The 19,488-nt window shown below is 37.9% G+C and overlaps 1 protein-coding gene across 3 annotated transcripts in view; it reads right to left on the reverse strand.

Annotated features, from left to right (window-relative positions):
* SMOC2 (SPARC related modular calcium binding 2) overlaps positions 1 to 19,488 on the reverse strand; it is a 138,288-nt gene that overhangs the window by 68,376 nt on the left and 50,424 nt on the right. For all 3 annotated transcript variants that reach the window (XM_062641919.1, XM_062641918.1, XM_062641920.1), the window contains exons 3-5: positions 10,933 to 11,039; positions 8,860 to 8,959; positions 1,997 to 2,044 (exon numbers count right to left, since the gene is read on the reverse strand). In XM_062641919.1, the coding sequence (XP_062497903.1) occupies positions 1,997 to 2,044; positions 8,860 to 8,959; positions 10,933 to 11,039 (255 nt within the window). The remainder of the gene's footprint in view (positions 1 to 1,996; positions 2,045 to 8,859; positions 8,960 to 10,932; positions 11,040 to 19,488) is intronic.

The following is a 19,488-nucleotide window of genomic DNA, read 5'->3' on the forward strand; positions in this document are numbered from 1 at the left end:
CCCACCTCTGATACCTGTGCTTTTCAGATTGTCTGAATATTTTCCTTGATTAGAGGACGAAATTTTGGGGCCAGGGAAGATACTTTAGGAATTATCTTTTAAGTTTTACTCCTGCTTGGTTTAATGTGAAAATTCACAAACATGCAAAATGACCTCCAAAATCTGCAGCCTGAAATTTTCTTTCAGTATTGAAATAGAGAAAGAAAAGTTAACAACTGCAAAAGATATAGCCCACCAGGTCATCTTCTCCTCTGAGTCTCTGTGTGACATCTTGGAAGAAGAGACTGCCTCAGGCTAAGTCTATGCTGTCTCTTGAGTAAAGTCCTCACACTTGAAGGTCTGGAACATGTCCTCTGCAGCAGTGAGAACATTGTGAACCTGCCTATGCTTGGTAGGTTATAATACAGTCAAGGTACCGCCATCCAGACACCTCTGATTAGTCCACAGGAACATGCACAAGAAAGATGAACAGGGAGTTTTATGGCTATTTCAAAAACTACTGCTGTGCCTTTTCAAGCCAAGCTACAGAATACTTTTTACTACCCTGACTGTGAAACTGAAGCACAGGTCTCGCTCAGCTGATCCTGTTCACTGCTCCATGATGGGCCCTAAAGATGTTGTGACATCTCTGACAACATCACTTTCTTTGAAGCACGCTTAAAGACTGACTTTAAAGACTGACTGGAAAAAGGGTGGGGACAGGAAATTAGCAGCATCTGAGAAGAGCCAAGGACTGCCTGGGAACCTGGTCAGTGGCTGTCCATGCTGCAGAATTGTGCTGGAGCATTAAAACAGGGTGTGATTAAAATGCAACTGTATGACTTTAGACACAAATATGTATGATGTGAAGGAAGACTTGATAAATAGTGTTCATTCCTGTTCTTTGTTCTATGATTGATCATTTATGGTTCAGCAGCTCAACTGACATGGTCACAAACAAAAATAAAGAATTCCAGACAAGTTTCATACATGGGACAGTTCATTCACTTCAAAGCTGAAAATGAAAGTCCTGACCTAAAGCAAATGGGTAACTTAAGGTTAGTGGAACCCACAATTGCCTGGAAACACATGAAGGAACAATTTTCCAGTTCTTTGTAACTATTAGCCTTTAAAGAAGTAGTGATTTTCTTAACCTAACTGCACAATAGTTTATTTAAATGTTGGGTATACTACAATGCTGTAAAAGTTCCTGTAAAAAAAAATTTCAATTATATTTACAGTGCACCAAACAGTCATTAACGCAAATGAGTAACTTCTTTAAAATTAATTTAAGCCATTGTAACTGACAGCTACATTTAATATGCTATTTTCAGTTGAATTTGAAATTCTTTTAGGTGTTTGGAGAACATAAGCTTTGATTTTGTTTAAAGCATAGACATCTCCCTCACTTAAATCTACCAGCTATGTTGGAGCCTCATCAGATTTTGCCCTGCCAACAAGATATACACCATGATCTATCTCTAATAACAATCATCTGACCATGACTGTAAGCCATTAGATGAATTAAACACAATATAGAGCAAAGTGCTGGGTCCAAGATGACTCAAGCACTGATTGCTATGGAAATAAAGTGAGGACTCCAGTTCCTGAGATTTTGGGACGGCAGAATGCTGTCTTTATCTAACAGACAGAATAATCTGTCCTCCAGGGCAAGCAAACAGTATGGGAAAGTATTTCAGAGTAGCTATGGGAATAAAAGCTATCTTCCAAACAACACAGAATAGCAAAGTTTGCAGGGCTGAAACTGGAAAAGCATACTGTCTATGCATATATAGACAAATACATGCATACATATATGCATACATTTATACTTATACATTTACTAAATAACCAAAATGCAGACATGAAATTAATAGCATATATGCATGTATACATAGTATACATGTAGCTGTAATACATGATGAATAACTATTCATAATTTAAACCTATGGAAAATTACAGTGGTGTATTCCACAGATATTTTAGTTTCTATTTAAAGGCCAGCTAAGATATTTACCTGCTTTTCCTGCACCTTCTCGTTGTGGCAGCTTCTCACTCACTGAACCTGCAATGGAAAAAGAAATTAACCAGAAAAATATTATTTTTAATATGTCTTCTAAGAAAAATAGTACAGATTTAATAGTCATTGAAGCCTTTCTGCTTTAAATGCCTCACACAAAGCCCTGTGAAAATCCTATGGTGGTGTGAAAAGTGTGTGGGTTGGTGGAGGCAGAGACACAGCATTATTCTGAGTTTGAGCCTGAGTTAGTTGCAGGAGACATCCCCAGAGTCCTGTCCCTTACAAAAAGAGACAGCAGTGGTGGAAATGGTATCAAGAAGCTTGCAGGAGATGGGGTTTAATAGCTTATCTTACCAGGCTGGACTCTAACCCAGCATCCAGTCTTGATTTCAACTTGTCAAGAAATGAAGAATCTACTGGTTTCTTTAGTAGGTTTTACAGGAGGTGGTTGCCCTTAGGCTTTAAAGTAGAAATACTTATTTCTTGCTTATGTCTCATTATTACAGTCACTGGCATGACTAACTCCTAGCCACTTCTTATCAACAGATCTATCTCTGCTGCTTTAAAAAAGCACCTTCAGAAGTGGTAGCTTCCTCTCTGAAGACCTACATAGAAATCAAAAATTAAAAAGCATAATGTCTATCAATCTTCACCACAGTCTTCTTATATACACCTGCTTTATTGGAAAAAAAAAAAAAAACCAAACCCCCAAAAAACTAAGAAACCCCAACCGAAAAAAAACAAACCAAAAAACCACATCTAACAGATGCTCTGAAGTGTGTGAAATAATATGGTTGCCTTCATTTTCCTAGTTTATTTCCCTCTGGAATAACTAAAATCACTGGGTTTAAAACAAAAAAAAAACAAAAAAAAAAAACAAAAACAAACCTTGCAGCACAATAAATCTGTTCTAAAAGGACAATTTAAATAAGAGAACCCACTAAATCACAGGCACTGTTACTTGATAGTTACTTCAACATCAAGTTTAGACACAGGAGTCTGCCAGAGGGAAGACAGCTCAAATCACAAATCTGGCAGGCTGATTTTAAAGCCTCCATAAAAGAATATATGACAGTGCAGCCAAGCTGGTACTACCTTATGAAGAATTCAGCTTTTAATACAGCTTTTACATACCCATAACAGAAATAGTCCAGTTTAGACACTTCTTTTTTTGGTGGTAGTGTATTTTTATTGTATTATGTTTGAATCACCAGAAAATCAGTACGCTTAGTGATGAGTCAGTGTTAATGCAGACAGGAAAAATAAAGTCATTATAATTACAGGAATTATATCCAAGGGTGTTTGGGACAGTTTGCTCTAAACAGACTGCAATACTAATCCATGTGCTCACTCTGAAGAGGAGGAAGATTTTTGCATTTACACTAGATGAAGCCCAAAGATCTGAGCTTTTTGTTGCTTGGCTTGAATTTGGTAAAAGGCTTAGCCTGAACTCAAATACGATGTTCCAGTTTTAGGAAGTACTGCATACAAAATTACAGGTTTTTCTAATTGCACTAAATACCAGTCATCTAATCTTTCCTCAACTTTCATCCAGTTACAATTAACTCTGTAGTTTCTCAATTGAATTTTGAAGCTCAGCATATAATTACAATTCCCTTGCAAATGCAACAATTTTAGGTTTGATTCTCACCCATACTAAAGCGTTTTACACCGATTTGTGAATAGAAATGAGGTCTCAGCATGGGGAATGTGTGTGACGAACTGTCACAGATAGCCCCTTTTGTGCTAAAAAGAGTATTAAGTAAAGCCTCAGTTTGACACCAGCGTTGTCTCTCTACGTACATTCAGAATCATTATTATAAATTGAACTTAAAATTCAGCTTATAGCCAAGTAATTTAATGCATCGGTGAAATTTATATAACATTCCACATCTTATATCAGAAAAATCTTTCCAGATTTCATGAACACCAAAATGCCTTCAGATTACTCCATCTGTATGTGAAATGGTGAGAAATAATGACTATATAATATACATGCAAGGTCAGGGAAAATTGATTACTCTCTCTATGCTTTGTTTTCTTTTTTTACCCTAAATTTTGATGGAAATTTGATGCATGAAGGAACAGAGTGGCATTCACAAAGGCTAACTTTATCGCAGCAAATTTAATTCACTATGAATGCTAGGAAATTTATTTCACTAAAATGCTAGGATTTTCCTCAGTGAATGCTAGGAAAATCAGGTTCACCGGGCTAAAATGAAATTTTTAATAGTCTTGAAAAGCTAACAAAAATATTCACAGAATTTCCTACAAAGAAAATTCTGTGCCCTCACATAGATTGACCTGCAGTTTTCACTTTATGCAGCAGAAAATTTTCTTGTTGTCTCAACATTCAAGTGGAGAAGGTTTATTGAGCTTCTATCATTTTTTTTCTACCATTTTCTGAATATATTTAAGTACTACTATCTAAAATTGTGGAAGGAAGTTGCATTTGCAAGTTTCTAGAAAATTATATCTTCAATACTCACAACAAATGCTCACATTTTCAGCAGGGCAACAAAGAGAAATAGCAACTTATAACTTCGATAAAAGCTAGGCAATACAACCAGCTTCCAAGTTTTCAGTGCACTGTAAGCCACCAAAACACCACATAAAAATATTTATGGAATGAGAGAGGGCAAGGAGGGATATTAGATTCAGGAGCATTATTTTAACAAGAAGAATGCAGTACTGTTCTAGCTTAGCCATCTATCCCTTTATGATTCTGATGAATAAAAACAAAACAAAACCAAAACAAAACCCAAACAAACAGAAATATTAATGCCTTACTTTACTGCAAACCCCAGAATTCCAGTGAGTTTCACTATAGCAACTTCTGAGGCACAATAAACCTTTCAGGGAATGTGATGTGAGTTTTGTGGTTTGTAATTTTATGAATACCTATTTCCTATAGATATGGCCATATGCAACTGGCCTTCAAAAGAGAATGTGAGAATCTACTGCTATCTAATATATATAATGATTTATGATATGGAATATTTGTTATCTAATAACTGAATGCAGATATCAAGAAACAGGTATGTTATCTTCCCATGTTGTTTTTTCCTCACATATGGATGTGTCTGGCTGTGTATGTATAGGGAAAGTACTCAGTATGGGGGCAGAAGATATACGTGATTCAAGGATGGGTATTTTTACCAGCTAACAAAAGTAATGTAATGTAAATTTTTAAAGGTTCATTGCCTTCCCACGTTTGTTTTCATCATTTCTGAATTTTTAATGGTACTTGTATTTTGGCCTTAAAAATGATCAGGACATCTTAATTGTAAGGTAGCAAAACTACTTAACAAAACAACCCCATGTCTCCATACCTCTGCAATCTCACTAGCAGAAGCCTAGAATACTTAATAGGGCATAAAAACCCTACAATAGGCAAACATTGTATTTTTCAATGATAATTTAACACCTGCTTCTCAGTTTCTGCCCCATTTCCCAGGACTCTGTACCTGTGGAATTTCTGCAGTTCCCTGCAGTGCTGATAACAGAGATGGGGAGTTGTAAAAATGTCTTTTTTATGTCTGGTGTTCTTTAGTGAAAGTACTGGGGGACATTCATCATTTTTAAGGAGCTTTCTTTTTAATGCTGTCATGGGAATGTGTTTGATTTACTCTCCTTCTCACCACTGCTCCTGCAACAGTGGGGATTACTTCCATGGTGTGAAATGACATTCTGAGATTTATCAAGTGTGTTTTACCAATACCAAGTGTTGTGCAGGAATAACTGGAAAGGAAGGAATAAAAGCTTCTTTCAGGTAAACACGCAGTAATTAAACAAAGGTTTTCTATAAATTAGCTGTAGAGTCCTGCATTTTTTAATGCTGCTCATAACCTTCATCTTTCCACACCTTGTGTCTACCAAAAAAGACAACTTCAGGAAGAGTAACCAGAACAACACACTGAGCAAAAAATGGCTCATACAGCTACTGTAGATACATAAAAAATATTCACATGACACTTTTCTGTCCCAGGACCTGAGGTAGTTTTAGGAAGCATCATGTTTTGCATCCAACCAATATTAACAGTTAGATAAACTTAGGGGTTGTTTCACATATCTAATATCACGCAGTAAATGTGAAACATGGATAGGGGATGGGATTGGCTAGCCAAACTCCTATCTGCCCATCCTAAATTCTGCTCCATATTTCCTCTATTAAAATCCAAGTTCTTCCAGGCTGCCATGCTCTTCTTTCCTAGTTCTGGATATTCACCAAAGTCAAAGGTGGTTCTACTGGGAGAAAACGAAAGGCAAGAAATTATCCCATAACTTAAGAACAGCACAGTTGATTAGACATGTATTCAAAACTTATCTGAAGTTACTGAAGAACTAACATATAATTGAAAAGAAACACTGAACAATTTCATTAAAATAAGAAAATTTTACACATTCCATGGTATTACATTTCCTCTGAGAAAATCATTATGAAAGCACATTCACAATTAACTCTACCTGCCATCTTGGTTGTCTGTGCACATTCTCCTCTAGATGAAAAAGGTGGCAAAAGTGTTCCCGTTCAAAAAAAATCTAGTAAGTGCAAACTGAGAAATTTGCATAAATGTCTTTGAAATAGCTATAGCATCACGCCTGCAAAATATTCAGAAGCAAATGAAAATACATAAACATGCTGGTGTCAGCCTGACACTGCTACAGGAGACCTGCCTGCAATGTCAGAAAGTAGCAAGGCAATGCCTACATCAAGGCTAGCAACAACAACATGTATTAGACTGAATAGGGACAATAGTGTCAGAAGAAATGGCACCCCTGAAATATTAGTTAGAACAGAAATGCATCTACTCAACTTCAGCATACACACTAATATTTTGATTGTAATTCCTGTGCATAGTGATACTAAAGAAAAATGTACAAAAGGGAATCAACAGTGATCTGGAACATATCAACAGTCCTGGGGGAAAAAAAAAAAAACCTCTGTTATCCTAAACAGATGGCAATTTTGAATATATAGTGCGAAATGGGAGAAGGGTGCAGTTGTGCTTCAGGCTTTCATTCTGCAATGTAAGAGCAAAGTTTTGCCTTATTATACCACATCAAGTTCTAAGAAAATCTGTAGCTGCCTTCTCTGCTGAATGAGATTTCTCCAGACCTCTTAAGGCTAAGACCTTAGCTGTTACCACTGCAAAATCCCCTAGCATTTCAAATTTATTTCCAAACACTGCTGTAGCTGGACTTCCTTCCTGAGGGACAAAGGGGTATATTGTCCTTTGACAATATACAACATCAAATGTGAGAGCACTGATACAAGCAGGGGAGGAAATGTGCAGAGATGATCCCAAGGGGTCTCATAACAGTTGGAAAATTACCCATGATCTTCCATGAAGCAAAAGCATACTCTGCATAGTCACCTGGGCCCTGGAGCAGTCTCTTTATATCTGAGCTACTAAATTAAGATCAAGTGCTACTATCACCTTCTCCTTAGCATTTCTGTAAAAAATTTCCCAGCCCTCCAAAAACAAACTGAAGCAGTCTGGAATTTTATCTGACAGACACATGAATATAGCTTTGAGAGGAACTAAGGTCTGGTTCCTGTAATGATAGAGTAATTCTTATAATAATCTATTAACTAACCTAGAACTAAACTGAAACTTCTCCTCAATAATACTGAATATAAATAGAAAAAGTGAACTTGTTCTATTTATATTTGGTAGCACTGAGGTGAAGCAACTATTATAAGTGAAAGCGACTAACTCAACAACATCTTGAGCCAAAAATAATGCCATTTGTTCTGGGACTGTTCATCACTTGAGATTTATATTTATTATCAATGTCAATGAAAGACAGAAGCAAATTTCTAAGCACAACCCCTTTTTCACTGATGTCAGTGAAGCATAAAACCGCAATTTTAACCAGTCTTCTGAAAATGTCATTCATTTATAATTACACTAAAATGAATGTACGCTTTTCTCTATTTTAAGGCTTCTGAACATTTTATATTATTTTTCATAACTGACTGTCATTCTACAGAGACTTTTCATACTGGATCAAAAGGATTAGTCTGAAATATATTCTTTCTGGCTAAAGCTCACCTACAGGCAAGATATATGGGAGATTCTCCAAATCATTTAAACATGACAGACCTTAGAAGCTGAATTAACTATCCATATCTTTGTTGAAACTTTCTCAGTAGTCTCTTTTTTCCTCCCTCTATTTATTAAAACATCAATATTATGCTTGAACAACTGAAGTAGATGGGACCAGGTGAATTCCCTCAAAGGCTCCAATCTACTTTCTTTTTCAGCTTCACTTACATTATCAGGTTAGCTTTTTAACGCTGTTTTCCTGTTTCTGACAGAGAATGGTGCTGCGGCGCAAACAGGCATACAGTACATAGTTTTAAAGTATTTTTAGAGCTATGTCGGTGCAATTCTCTCAGCCTCGAGGAAGGTGAATAGCAATTCTGGCAACTGCTCATACACTTGGGATTTATATGTCAATGAAAGATGGTCAGAAGCAAATACCTAAAAAAACAGTGAACCTGTTAATTGTCCTGATGAAAGACAAAAGAAAGACACATGACAAATGAGTATGACTGTGGAAACCCCCTTCAATACCTAGCTTATACTACTACAATTAAAGTAGATGGGTCATAGAATCACAGGGAGGATTAGGGTGGCAGTGACTTCAGGGCTAGCTTAAAAGTTAGACCAACTTTCTCAAAGCCTTGTCCGGTTGAGTTTTGCAAATCCCCAAGGATGGAGCACCCGCAACTTTCGCCAACACCTGTCTGTGAGCTGAACCACTTTTCCAGTGAAGAATTTTCCTCTTTAAGTCTAATCACATGCCACATAAATCTACTATTCATGAGACAATGTTGTAACAAGTCTTACCTGGGCACCGGGGAGTTTTGTGGGCCACAGCAGTACCACTGATAGGACGACCATTGGGAGTGACACACCAGCAGTATCCAGTATAACTATGGCACTGAACCTGTCAGGAATGACACGAACCATGTGCAGTTTGTCAGACATATGTCTATTATCCCACAGCATTCATGACATGAGTATGAAACACTAGTCCAGCAAACTACAACCTAGTACAATAAACCATAATGGACCTAATCTCAGTCCTACATATAGCATAATGTTTATTTCAAGCAAAGTGTGGTAGTCCTTCAGAACTGAGCGAAGGGAAAACTACTGAAATATGTGGTTGTTTACACCTGTCCTGGGTTCAGCAGTAGCAGTCATGTTTCTCCTTCTTGGTAGCTGGTGCAGTGCAGTGTTTTGACTTTCGGCCTGGGAACAGAGCTGATAGCGATGTTTTTGTTTGGCCAAGGACTTTGTGAGCCTCATGCTCTGCCAGGGAGGAGGGGAAGCCAGGAGGAAGCAGAGACAGGACACCTGACCCAAACTGACCAAAGAGGTATTCCATACCACAGCACGTCATGCCCAGGAGGTAACTGGGAGTTAGCCGGAAGGGCTGGGAGACTGCAGGGCTGGAGGAGGTATGGGTCGGTGCTTGGTTGGGCTGAGGGGCAAGTTATCGGTCGGCTGGTGGTGAGATGATGTATTCTCTTCCCTTGTTATTTCCTTTATCATTATTATCATTGGTGGTAGCAGTAGTGATTTGTGTTATACCTTAGTTACTAAACTGTTCTTATCTCAACCCGTGGGAGTTGCATTCTTTTCGATTCTCCTCTCCGTCCCTCCGGGAGCAGGGGGAGGGCAAGAAAGGGGGGGAAGTGAGCGAACGAATTACCTGACTGGGTTTAAACCACGACAGTTTCTTTTTGGCGCCCAACGTGGGGCACGAAGGGTTGAGATAAGAACAGATCTGACTGGATTGATAGTCACTCGTCACAATGCTGATTTATTGGCTCTCAAGGTTGTTCCTCTTGATCTCACAGTTTCAGTATATGATATCTTACGTCCATCCGGTACTTGCTGTATTAGTGTTTTTCAAGTATGGGGCTTGGGCTAAGGTTTTTATCCCATTGTACTTTATGGTAATGACTTGTAATACAATAGAATCATTGATCATGAAATTGATCTGGCTTATGTTCCCAGTGTGGTCACCACCTTTATACTTTGGGAGGTAACCGACTGAGCTAGCCGGGCTATTTCAGAAGTCTGGGGTGCAGGTGTTATTAAAACCTCACAATGAAGTTCCTCAAGAGACAGATAAACTGTTACTGAAGCAAGCAATCTTGATTTTTTTTTCCACATAGAGAACATATTGTTCCACCCACTGAAGAAGCAGGACAGAGTGCTTCTGCCAGCATTATTCATATCCCAAGCTGTCAGAAAGGAAACTCCTGGAATTCCTGTTTAGAAATCAATTGCATTGTAATTCCTGAAGGCCAGTATCACTTCCCTCACCATGTTTGAACTAAGAAGGATTGTCTTCAGCACAACTTCACAACAGAAATGCAGTACAGAGGCAGCAGAAGGTGATGTTGATTGGAATACTTATCAGAGTAAGCTTCTAACTTCATTCCTTCTGAATTCCATGATCTAACCTAAGCAAAGTAGTCTTAGACTATACGGTTGTGCAAAAATTCAGCTGAGAATAGGGAAGAATTAGCACTAAGATATGGACTCTGGTTTCAAGATTCCTGCTCCAAATGAGGAACAGATCAGAAACTCCAAGCATTTTACCATCTGATGAGGAGGATTCAGGGGGCTATAAGAATGACTCAGATGCCTCAGCCTAGAAGAACATGGAGTGCATTGCATGAAAAATGATAATGTCTGGCTCTCTTCCTGGCCAACTCTGAAAAAAAAGAACAAGGACTTGGCACAAAACATGAATTTTCCTTCCATATTTTAACATCAGCCTTAGCACAAATTACATTTTGAAATCATGTTTCCCTTCATTATATTTGTCTCTTCTTCATTTTCTGCAAACACACATATTCGGACTTTCCAGCCATGCAAGATACTGAATGAAAATTTTTCAACCTGACTATATGTGCCATCGTCATTGCATTCTGGGATAAACACTTGTTGAAATTCCTTGCGAGCTTGTTCCTGGGTGTACTTCCTCTCAGCCACACATCTGGAAACATCTAGAGAGAGGGAGAAGACAAGTCAGTTGGATGATGCAATACGAAGAAATGATAAGTGATAATCTAAATTAGGAAAAATAAGGAAGGATCTGAGACACATAAAGAGAATCAGAATTATAATCAGTGAAAATGTACAATCACTTGCAATGTTTTTAGGAAAGAAAACCAGTAGAAGACAATTTCTAGGCAATAATTCAGAACTGGGAAATGAGATGGAGAGATGCCTGGAAAGACAACCTTGCTGCTCCAACTGCTGCGAAATGGTAGAAGTCCAAAGGGGGTTTCTCCTATGAATTTAGCACAGCAATAGATACTATATTGTGCCCCACAATATTCTTTCAATGCTGGTGGCAGCACAAGCCTTCCAGAGCTTCAGGAAAGGCAAAGCAGGCAGCAGGAGCCTTGTATTTCCTACTGTGATTTTACACACTATCTACTGCAGTTAGGCAGCAATCTCAGCTGTGAGTACAGGTGTGCCTACCAGGCTGGTAAAATAAATGTAATAAAAATATATTGTACACTATAGGGGTTTACTGGGGGGGTGATTCTAATAATTTTGGACATTAATTCATACTATGGTAAAATTTAGTGTAAGTTTATGATTTAGACATGGCATAAGTCAAGTCTACCACATGGTCCTTCTTTTGTCCGTGGTTAATAGCACCATCTCCTAAGTTACTTGGTACTAGTTTTCCTTCCAAGACAAGGTAGAAAACTAGACAGCTTTAATTCAGTTAACTTTCTATTGTCTAATAAATTATATTGTCTACTATATATACTTTCAATTAGGCAGACAAGGACTGAGAAAAGACACATAACATACACTGTTGTACCTTTCTTTGTTTAAAGCTGCTACAAATTTTAGCATTTTGCTGATGCAGAATCAATACTTTAGGATCTACTTGAGCTACGCAATTTCAGAAGAAATGAGAATACCAGGCAAGCTTAAGGTAGTATTAATGATTTCAAGATGTGAGTGTAACATCTAAATTAGAATGATTTCAAACACACACGCAGAAAAAAATGTTGCTTCTGATCCTGTTTTGACTGTTAACTGTTTCACAGCAACTGGCTAGATCGCTTTTAGGGCTAAAACTGTCAAGTGATTACCTGTGAGATGGAGTGTTGTGGTGAATGTTCATGCAGTTATTAGAAAGCACAAGGACAGACCTTCCAGTCCATGCAGGTTGCACACTGAACAGAATCTGAACAGTGAGGCAAAACCACTTCCACTTCCCCATTTGATATCATCATATCTTGACAGGGTTTTGGCATCTAAAAGTCCTCAGGAGCATACAGGTGAGCCAGCTAAGTTCCCAGTTCCCCAAGCACCCTCTCTGTGCCAGTGTCAGCCGGACACACATGCACAGAACCACCATGGAAGCTTAGCGCAACTGCAGAAGTCCTGGGTACAGGATGAATCTTTCACTGGTCATCTCCACCAAGCTTTGGACAACTCACCTGTCAACATTAGCATAAAAAATTCCCTTCAAGCCCTGGGTAATCTGGTGTGGAAGTGCAGCTTAATGAGGACAGAAACTGGTCCTCAGCATCTGCATTCGGGAAACAAAATTGGAGCCCCTTAATTCTAATCTTTGTATTGATTTCCCTTCTGGTCTTGGATTCATGTGCACTACTTCTGTGCATTAGTTTACTCTTCTCACAGGAGCATTATGAGAATTCATGTTGATAATATGACCAAAATACGTTTCACTTTGAAAAACTGTGTTTCAGTCCTAACAACCTTAATTATATCGTGTTATTGCAGGAGGGATATTCACAGGGATGCAATGTTACCTAAAATGGACAGAAAAATTCAACCATCCAGAAACGTGAGAAAAATAACAAGGAACTGAATTAATTTGTACTCTGGTCCTTTAATAACCTGTTTCTTCAAGGGAAAATTATAGTCAATGTACTGTGCAGTTCAAGTGAAGCCTGTTAATGTATGCACTGCCAAACTTTTTTGGGAAAAAAAAAAAAAAGGAAGATTTTTAAGCAAGCTTTGGTGTCATAAGCCTTCTTCTGAGCATGGTTTGGTTATACAGTACTTAATAACATGTGGTTTTAATGTAGCTAGTATTTTAACTGAAAATAAATCACTCCTTTGTTGGCCCTCTGTCCTCGTTTTTCTAGAATGACATGTGGTTTAAATGTCTAAAAGGAAAAGTGATATAAATTCCATCACATAAGGTCTCTGGTATAGTACCAGTAGGGTTGTAAATTATCTCCAATATTTGAATTATCATAAAAACATGCTAAGGAGAAAGAGAAGTTCTCCAAAACCGTCCACCACTTGTTCCTAAACAGCCTGATGCTCTAAAGGCCTCCTGTTTCTAGATGATCTAATATGCTTAAAAAAAATCAACAATGACCAAATTTAGTGGAATACAAAATTCCCATCTGAAGCCTTATTTTGCATTATATAACCATGGAAACATTTTAAAGCTGTGGGCATCGTTGTGCTTCAGTATACCCAAAATAAACCCATGAAGATTTCTTATCAAGTTAAGTATCTGAAACTGTGTATTGTCAAAATATTACTTCCAGTTCTTTTTTTTTCATTTCACCAAAGTATTACCACAAGGGAATAACTGTGACACACAGATACAGTCTAAACCTGATAGAAGAAATGTAATAGGATGGTCAAGATAAAAAGAAGACATACAAAAACATTCCTCCTCAGAATATTAATCAACATTAAATTAATACTTCAGAAGAGCCAAATTCCTTTCAAATAAAACATCACTGAATCCAAAACAAGTCATAATACTTTTTGCAATAAATTTGCAGAATTTACACCACCTGAGAATCTGTCTCTGTGTCCTGATTGCAATACCTGCTAAATCTACTGCATGATTTCAAACATATTTTCAGAAGGAAAAGAAGAATTCAGGATATTTATGTACTAGACATCTATGCAAAATAGCAGCTGAAAAAAGATGAGAAGATTAATTCTTGCCATGACTGGGAAAAAGACTGAAACATGACCTCACATCACTTATCAGACAAGAGATGGATGTAGGGACATTTTGCAGCTCCTAACCGGAAAGTCTGTGATAGGAAAGATCTTAATCCATAGGCAAACAAACTTTTTACATTGTCATTGCTTCTGCTCACTCAACAAAGCCAAATCTGGGACTCATTGTGCAAAGTCCTGTGAGTGCACCCCGACAATTCATGTCAATCAGCTCACACAAATCTCAAAGTGCATGAGCCTAGGCTTAAGTGGATTGACAGAAGGAGGTTTATTGGAATACTGGCATCTAAGGAGATACCAGTTAAGTCACACATATACAGATTCAACTTTCCTTTTTCTCTAGAACAGGAATCACTCAGATCAGGATGGACTCTGATTATTTTGATAAAAAGACTGAGAATGAAAAGTAGTGGAACATACCTGGTAGCTCTCTGCTGATTTATCAGCCCACATCCTTGATTTTGATGATCATGTACCGTACCCTGACCAAAGCAGGCTAAACTCTTTTCAAGTGAATGGCATTCACACTGGTGACAAACAACCTAAGAGCAGAGGTGACTCCAAATCTGCAAGATGTTGGAAGGATGAAAAGAACTATGCAATGCTGTGCATCACTGGAACAATTCAGCCTTGTTTCACTCTTGTTATATTGGATTTTTAGCTCTAAAAAGAAAAAAATCTGCTTTTGTTTAAAATTTTGGAACCATCCAGCTGAAAAATAAGGGGCTTTAAATGGTTACTCGTTTCTGACTAGAATTCCCACTATATTTTTCTTCCTAGCTTAAGTATTAATAAGGGACCCAGCAGGCTCAAGACAGAATCTGGTATATGACCTGGTGAAACAACCATTTGACTATAAGTGATGTAAAAAGCTGGCTGAAATGAGGCTTTATTTGCCTACACTCAGACAATGGGAAAAAACTATTTTGCAGCTATGTATGCCTAGAAGTAATTGGGAATTATGTCAGTGACTAACTCAGTGAGATTTTACCTTCTCAACTCCAGCTGCTTTTGCATTCCAGAAGATTGCTGGAAATCTCCTAGCATAGAAACTAAGCATGAAGATGCACCAGTGTGCCTTAAATAAGCTCACTTAGACTGTAAAAAGCTGCCAAACTGGGTTGGTACAGACCTTGAGGCATTTTAGTACAGTACGTTGGCCAATGTTTGACAGTACAACTGTGATTCAGCTCTAGAACTGCAAAGGCTGCTAAAGGTTTAAGAAGACAAATACATCCTGGGGTGTATAACTAAAGACAGAAAGGGGTGCATGAGAGTGGACAGGAATACACAGAACTGGATTACAGAGCTGTAGCTGTTTGGGGAGGACTTTCTGAATTGCCCTAGTGACAATTCCTGAGGAGACCAGTGTCTGTAAGGCACAGATGAAATAAGGAGCCACCTTGATTTTGTGCTAAGCTTCCATATGTAACAGAGAAGAATTTCACCTACTAAGTGAAGTGGCGCTGATACACTGCTGCAGGGTCCAGAACCAGATGCTGTCAAGCATGACACCTGGGAGCACAGGATTTCCTGAGGTAGCATTGAAGTCAATAGGAAATTGCAGTACCTAAGTAAATTCTGGAAACAGAATCAGCCTCACAAGCAGAACAGGGCTGACTTGGAACTTATTTTATTTTATGCCTTATTTCCAACAGTACAGCACCAAAACCACTGAGCTTTGAGGGCGGGGGCAGGGAGGGGAGAACCAAACCAAAAAAAAACACCAAACATTTATCAGCTTCAACTCTGCTGGCTAATCCTTGAATAATATATCACTCAGAGAAGTTTATGACTGGAAAGTAGAAGTTTATCTTTAAAACAATGACACAAACTCATTGAGGGTGTAAACACCATCTCTAAAGTGACATTTAATACAATCGAATTTACAGCAACTTTGGGGCTCCACAGGGAGATCTAACCCAGATTCTCTCATGGAAAAGTAAACAGCTTGCCAAAAGAATAGATAAATCTCCTGCAAAGGTTTTGATTTAGTTCATCCGGTATTTCTTTGTTTGCTATATATTTCAGTAAGAATAAAAGTATCTTTCCCAGTCCCAGTACACTGAGCAGACTTTGCTTGCTCTCAAAGAGATTCTTGTGTGTGACACAAGTTTGTTATGTATTTATGCATAAAATACACTTCACAGTTTATTGAGTTATTTTATTATAGATGAAATATCCTGCTGAACAGATCAGAAACATTTACCACTTTGTTAAAACTATTAATAAAGTGGTTAAACTTAATCATTTGAAGAAAAAGTTCCCTTGAGGACTTCCCACAGATACTTAGCTGTTCTTATGCTTGAGAGAAAGCCTTTCTAAAGTCACATAGATGAGAACAAGCAGCCCTAGTACAGTCACAGATATTTACGTATCTCTCACTGCTTCTCTGTAGGTTTCTCTTATTACTGCTCCATTATGCCAGAATACCTATATAAACTTACCTGCCCTTAAATTTAGGAATATAAAATGCAACAAGCTGTTTGAAGTTAGCATTTTACTGAATTGTCCTAACGATTATCTGGAGTTTTTTTCTACTTCTGTGTTTCTTTCCCACTGCTATATCCTTTTTACAACTCATATGATGAAATCAAATGGTCTTCATTTGTAGTTAGTTTAACACAAAATTGTTTTATTCAGCACACAATCTGTTTTGGAGTTCAGCACACCATTTGGTTTACATGACAAACTACACATAACATGAAAATTTTCTATAATATTTGACCTAGGTCTGTCTATATTCCAAAGAATTGATCATGATTACCAACAAAGCATGTAAATAGCTGTAGTTTCTAGCTAGGAAACACATAGCGAGATATACATGCTCACAGTTTCAGTTTCAAAGATGCAGAGATCATTAGCCTCTTGGGTTGGAAAGGATGTCAGTGCAGACATTTAGCCTGCCAGCCATAAAACAGACTTGCTGCTTCATGACAAGGGCTGGCCAACTCTTTCACTATTTATTTTTATTGCTGCTTTCTGGATTCAAACAAAACAACAGAACAATCTTAGCCTCAACTCTCCTCTACTGGCATCTAACAAGCAGTGTGGGGTTTCTTTGTTGTTTTGTTGGTTCACCACCCCCCCACACACACCCATTTTGCAACCACCCAGCAATTTAGATAGCTAAGCTTTAAGATAAAATAAAGAATGTTGTGCTGAATTCCTTCTTGGCACAATAATATTTCTCTCTATTTGCTAAGAGTCACATTTGGAGAGATACAGTCTGACTAGAACTGAATCAAATATTTGCAAGAAAAACTAAAGCTACAGCTTTCTGACTTTTTACATACCAAAGGCCAAACCAGGCTTTCTGAGCAGAGCAAGATTACTTTCATACAATCACAGTAGTGCATATCTGATTCTAAAAAGATACCTTTTTTTTTTTTTTAATCTAAAAATGATCCTATATGCTTTGTTTCCCTGCAGCCGAGCTTTGGTATATTATGCTTGAAGAAATATTATAAAGAAAAATTAAGTATTTTAAAGAGAGATAAATTTCACCTCCAGCAAACTGTGGATGCTATTTCAGTGTTAGTTGTCCTATGTTCCAGTAGATACATTAAAAAGAGCAAAGTATATTCCACAAAAATATTCCAAACAAACTTTGTCTACCTGCAACAAATTCCTACCAGAAAGTATAATCAGAAACCAACTCCTCTTGCTTTCAGAGACTACATAAATTATAATCTCCATATAGAGATATCTTTTGTTCACCAAGATTTTGAGTATCTTCTTCCTCAAATTAACATTTTTACTACAGGGGCTTGACACATAACAGCTTGACACATAGTATAAATGAAGACTCAAAACCAAAATGAGGGTGAGACTGAACAGTGTTTTTATCAGGATTGCCAGAATTACAGTGGGGAAATGCGCAGTCATCCTACAGATTAAACATAGTGTCTGCAGCAAGAAAATATGTCTGAAAAAGGAGACAGCTCCCAGATTATTTTTTTTTTTAATAAAAAGTAATCATTTTTTTCCCAGCATCCCTTTCTTTTTGTTTTTGGTTTGGGTTTGCTTTTACATTTTCTTTTTCCTCATAAGAGTGAGGACAAGTAAAAACTGTTCTTCTTTCAGTCTGCAGATTTTGCAAGCTCTCAGTGTGTTCAGGATTACTTTATAAACTGATACCTTGGTCCAGTCCCACTTTCACTCCTTTCAGCTAGGAAAAGTACCAAACCTACTCACTACATCTTTCTCTCTCCAAAGGAAACATCTCGGGAGCATATTCTGCCAGGCAGCAGGTGGCCTGGCCAAGCCAATAGCCCTGCCCATATACATTGACCTAAGGGACATGCTCAGGCAGTGCGACCATACATTGAGCTCACACCCAGCTCACAGGCAAACCTGAGCTTGAGGGAAACCTCAAGCCTTAAGAATACAGGATAAGGTGTCCACTCAGAAAATATGTCCAGCATTTACAACCCAGTGCTGTAGCTAAAAGGTGAAAGCAACATTTCCCCAGAAGATGCTTAGATGGATAGACTACAGGATGGAGATTAATTTACCAGCCCAAAAGAACTACTGCACAGTGGTACCTCCTTTCTCTGCACAAAAGGAAAAATGACATCAGCATGTTTCTCCAAGGGCAGAAAGGTAGCTTAATTCGTATTGTTTCAAATTATTTAAACATGTCCTTAACTAATTCATTATCTCATTGTACTAATCATTCAAATTAGTGAAATTTTCACTATTGCCAAAAGCCCCATTTTAATGAAAGAAATGCTGAGCGTTTCTTTTTCTAAGGAAAGTAAATAGCAAACAGCAAAATACCTCTTTATGGGAAATTCCACTCATATTTTAATGTAGTTCAGTTCCTTATGTGAATTGTGAGAATGAAGATAGCACTTTTTGTTATGTCTATGATAGCCTATAAAAGAATGACATTTTTAAACAGCCAGGGTCTTTAAGATACTGTAAATGAATTAAGCTAAACATGAACTATCTAGGGTTTCCAATGGAGAAAAGGGATCTACATAGTTGTAGAATAGCAATGACACTACTCTGTGTGACAGCTTTTCTTGGTGAGTTCATGAAGCAGCAAGTCCCTGATGGGGTGACTTCTGCAAATACTGAAAAATGGTTATTTTCAAGTGTATTATTCTGCAAAACTTGCAGACCACTTTCAAGGCAAACTTTAGTTACATCAATAGGAACTCCTCCTCTACGTAGGACACCTTCATGGGAAATAGAGGCTTTGTAGTTCAGATGGAACATTCCCAGTAGCCAGAAAGCCAAAATTCAGTCACAGAATTGCACACGCTCTTCAGCTTCCTCCTGAGAAGTTACTTAAATCTCAGCATTCACAAGGAGTTCAAATACTTAAATGAAGTTCAGACTACCCCAGATGAACAACAGTGCCACCTCTTCCAATTCACCCGTACACCATTAGCAAAACTGTAAATTAATTGCTGTGGTCCACCAGACACTGTCTGCTTTGTGATGCACTACAGAAAACCT

This window comes from Pezoporus occidentalis, unplaced genomic scaffold (assembly GCF_034315485.1).
Source record: "Pezoporus occidentalis ecotype Australia unplaced genomic scaffold, CSIRO_AGI_Poc_V1 ctg7, whole genome shotgun sequence".
NCBI classification, from domain to species: Eukaryota; Metazoa; Chordata; class Aves; order Psittaciformes; family Psittacidae; genus Pezoporus; species Pezoporus occidentalis.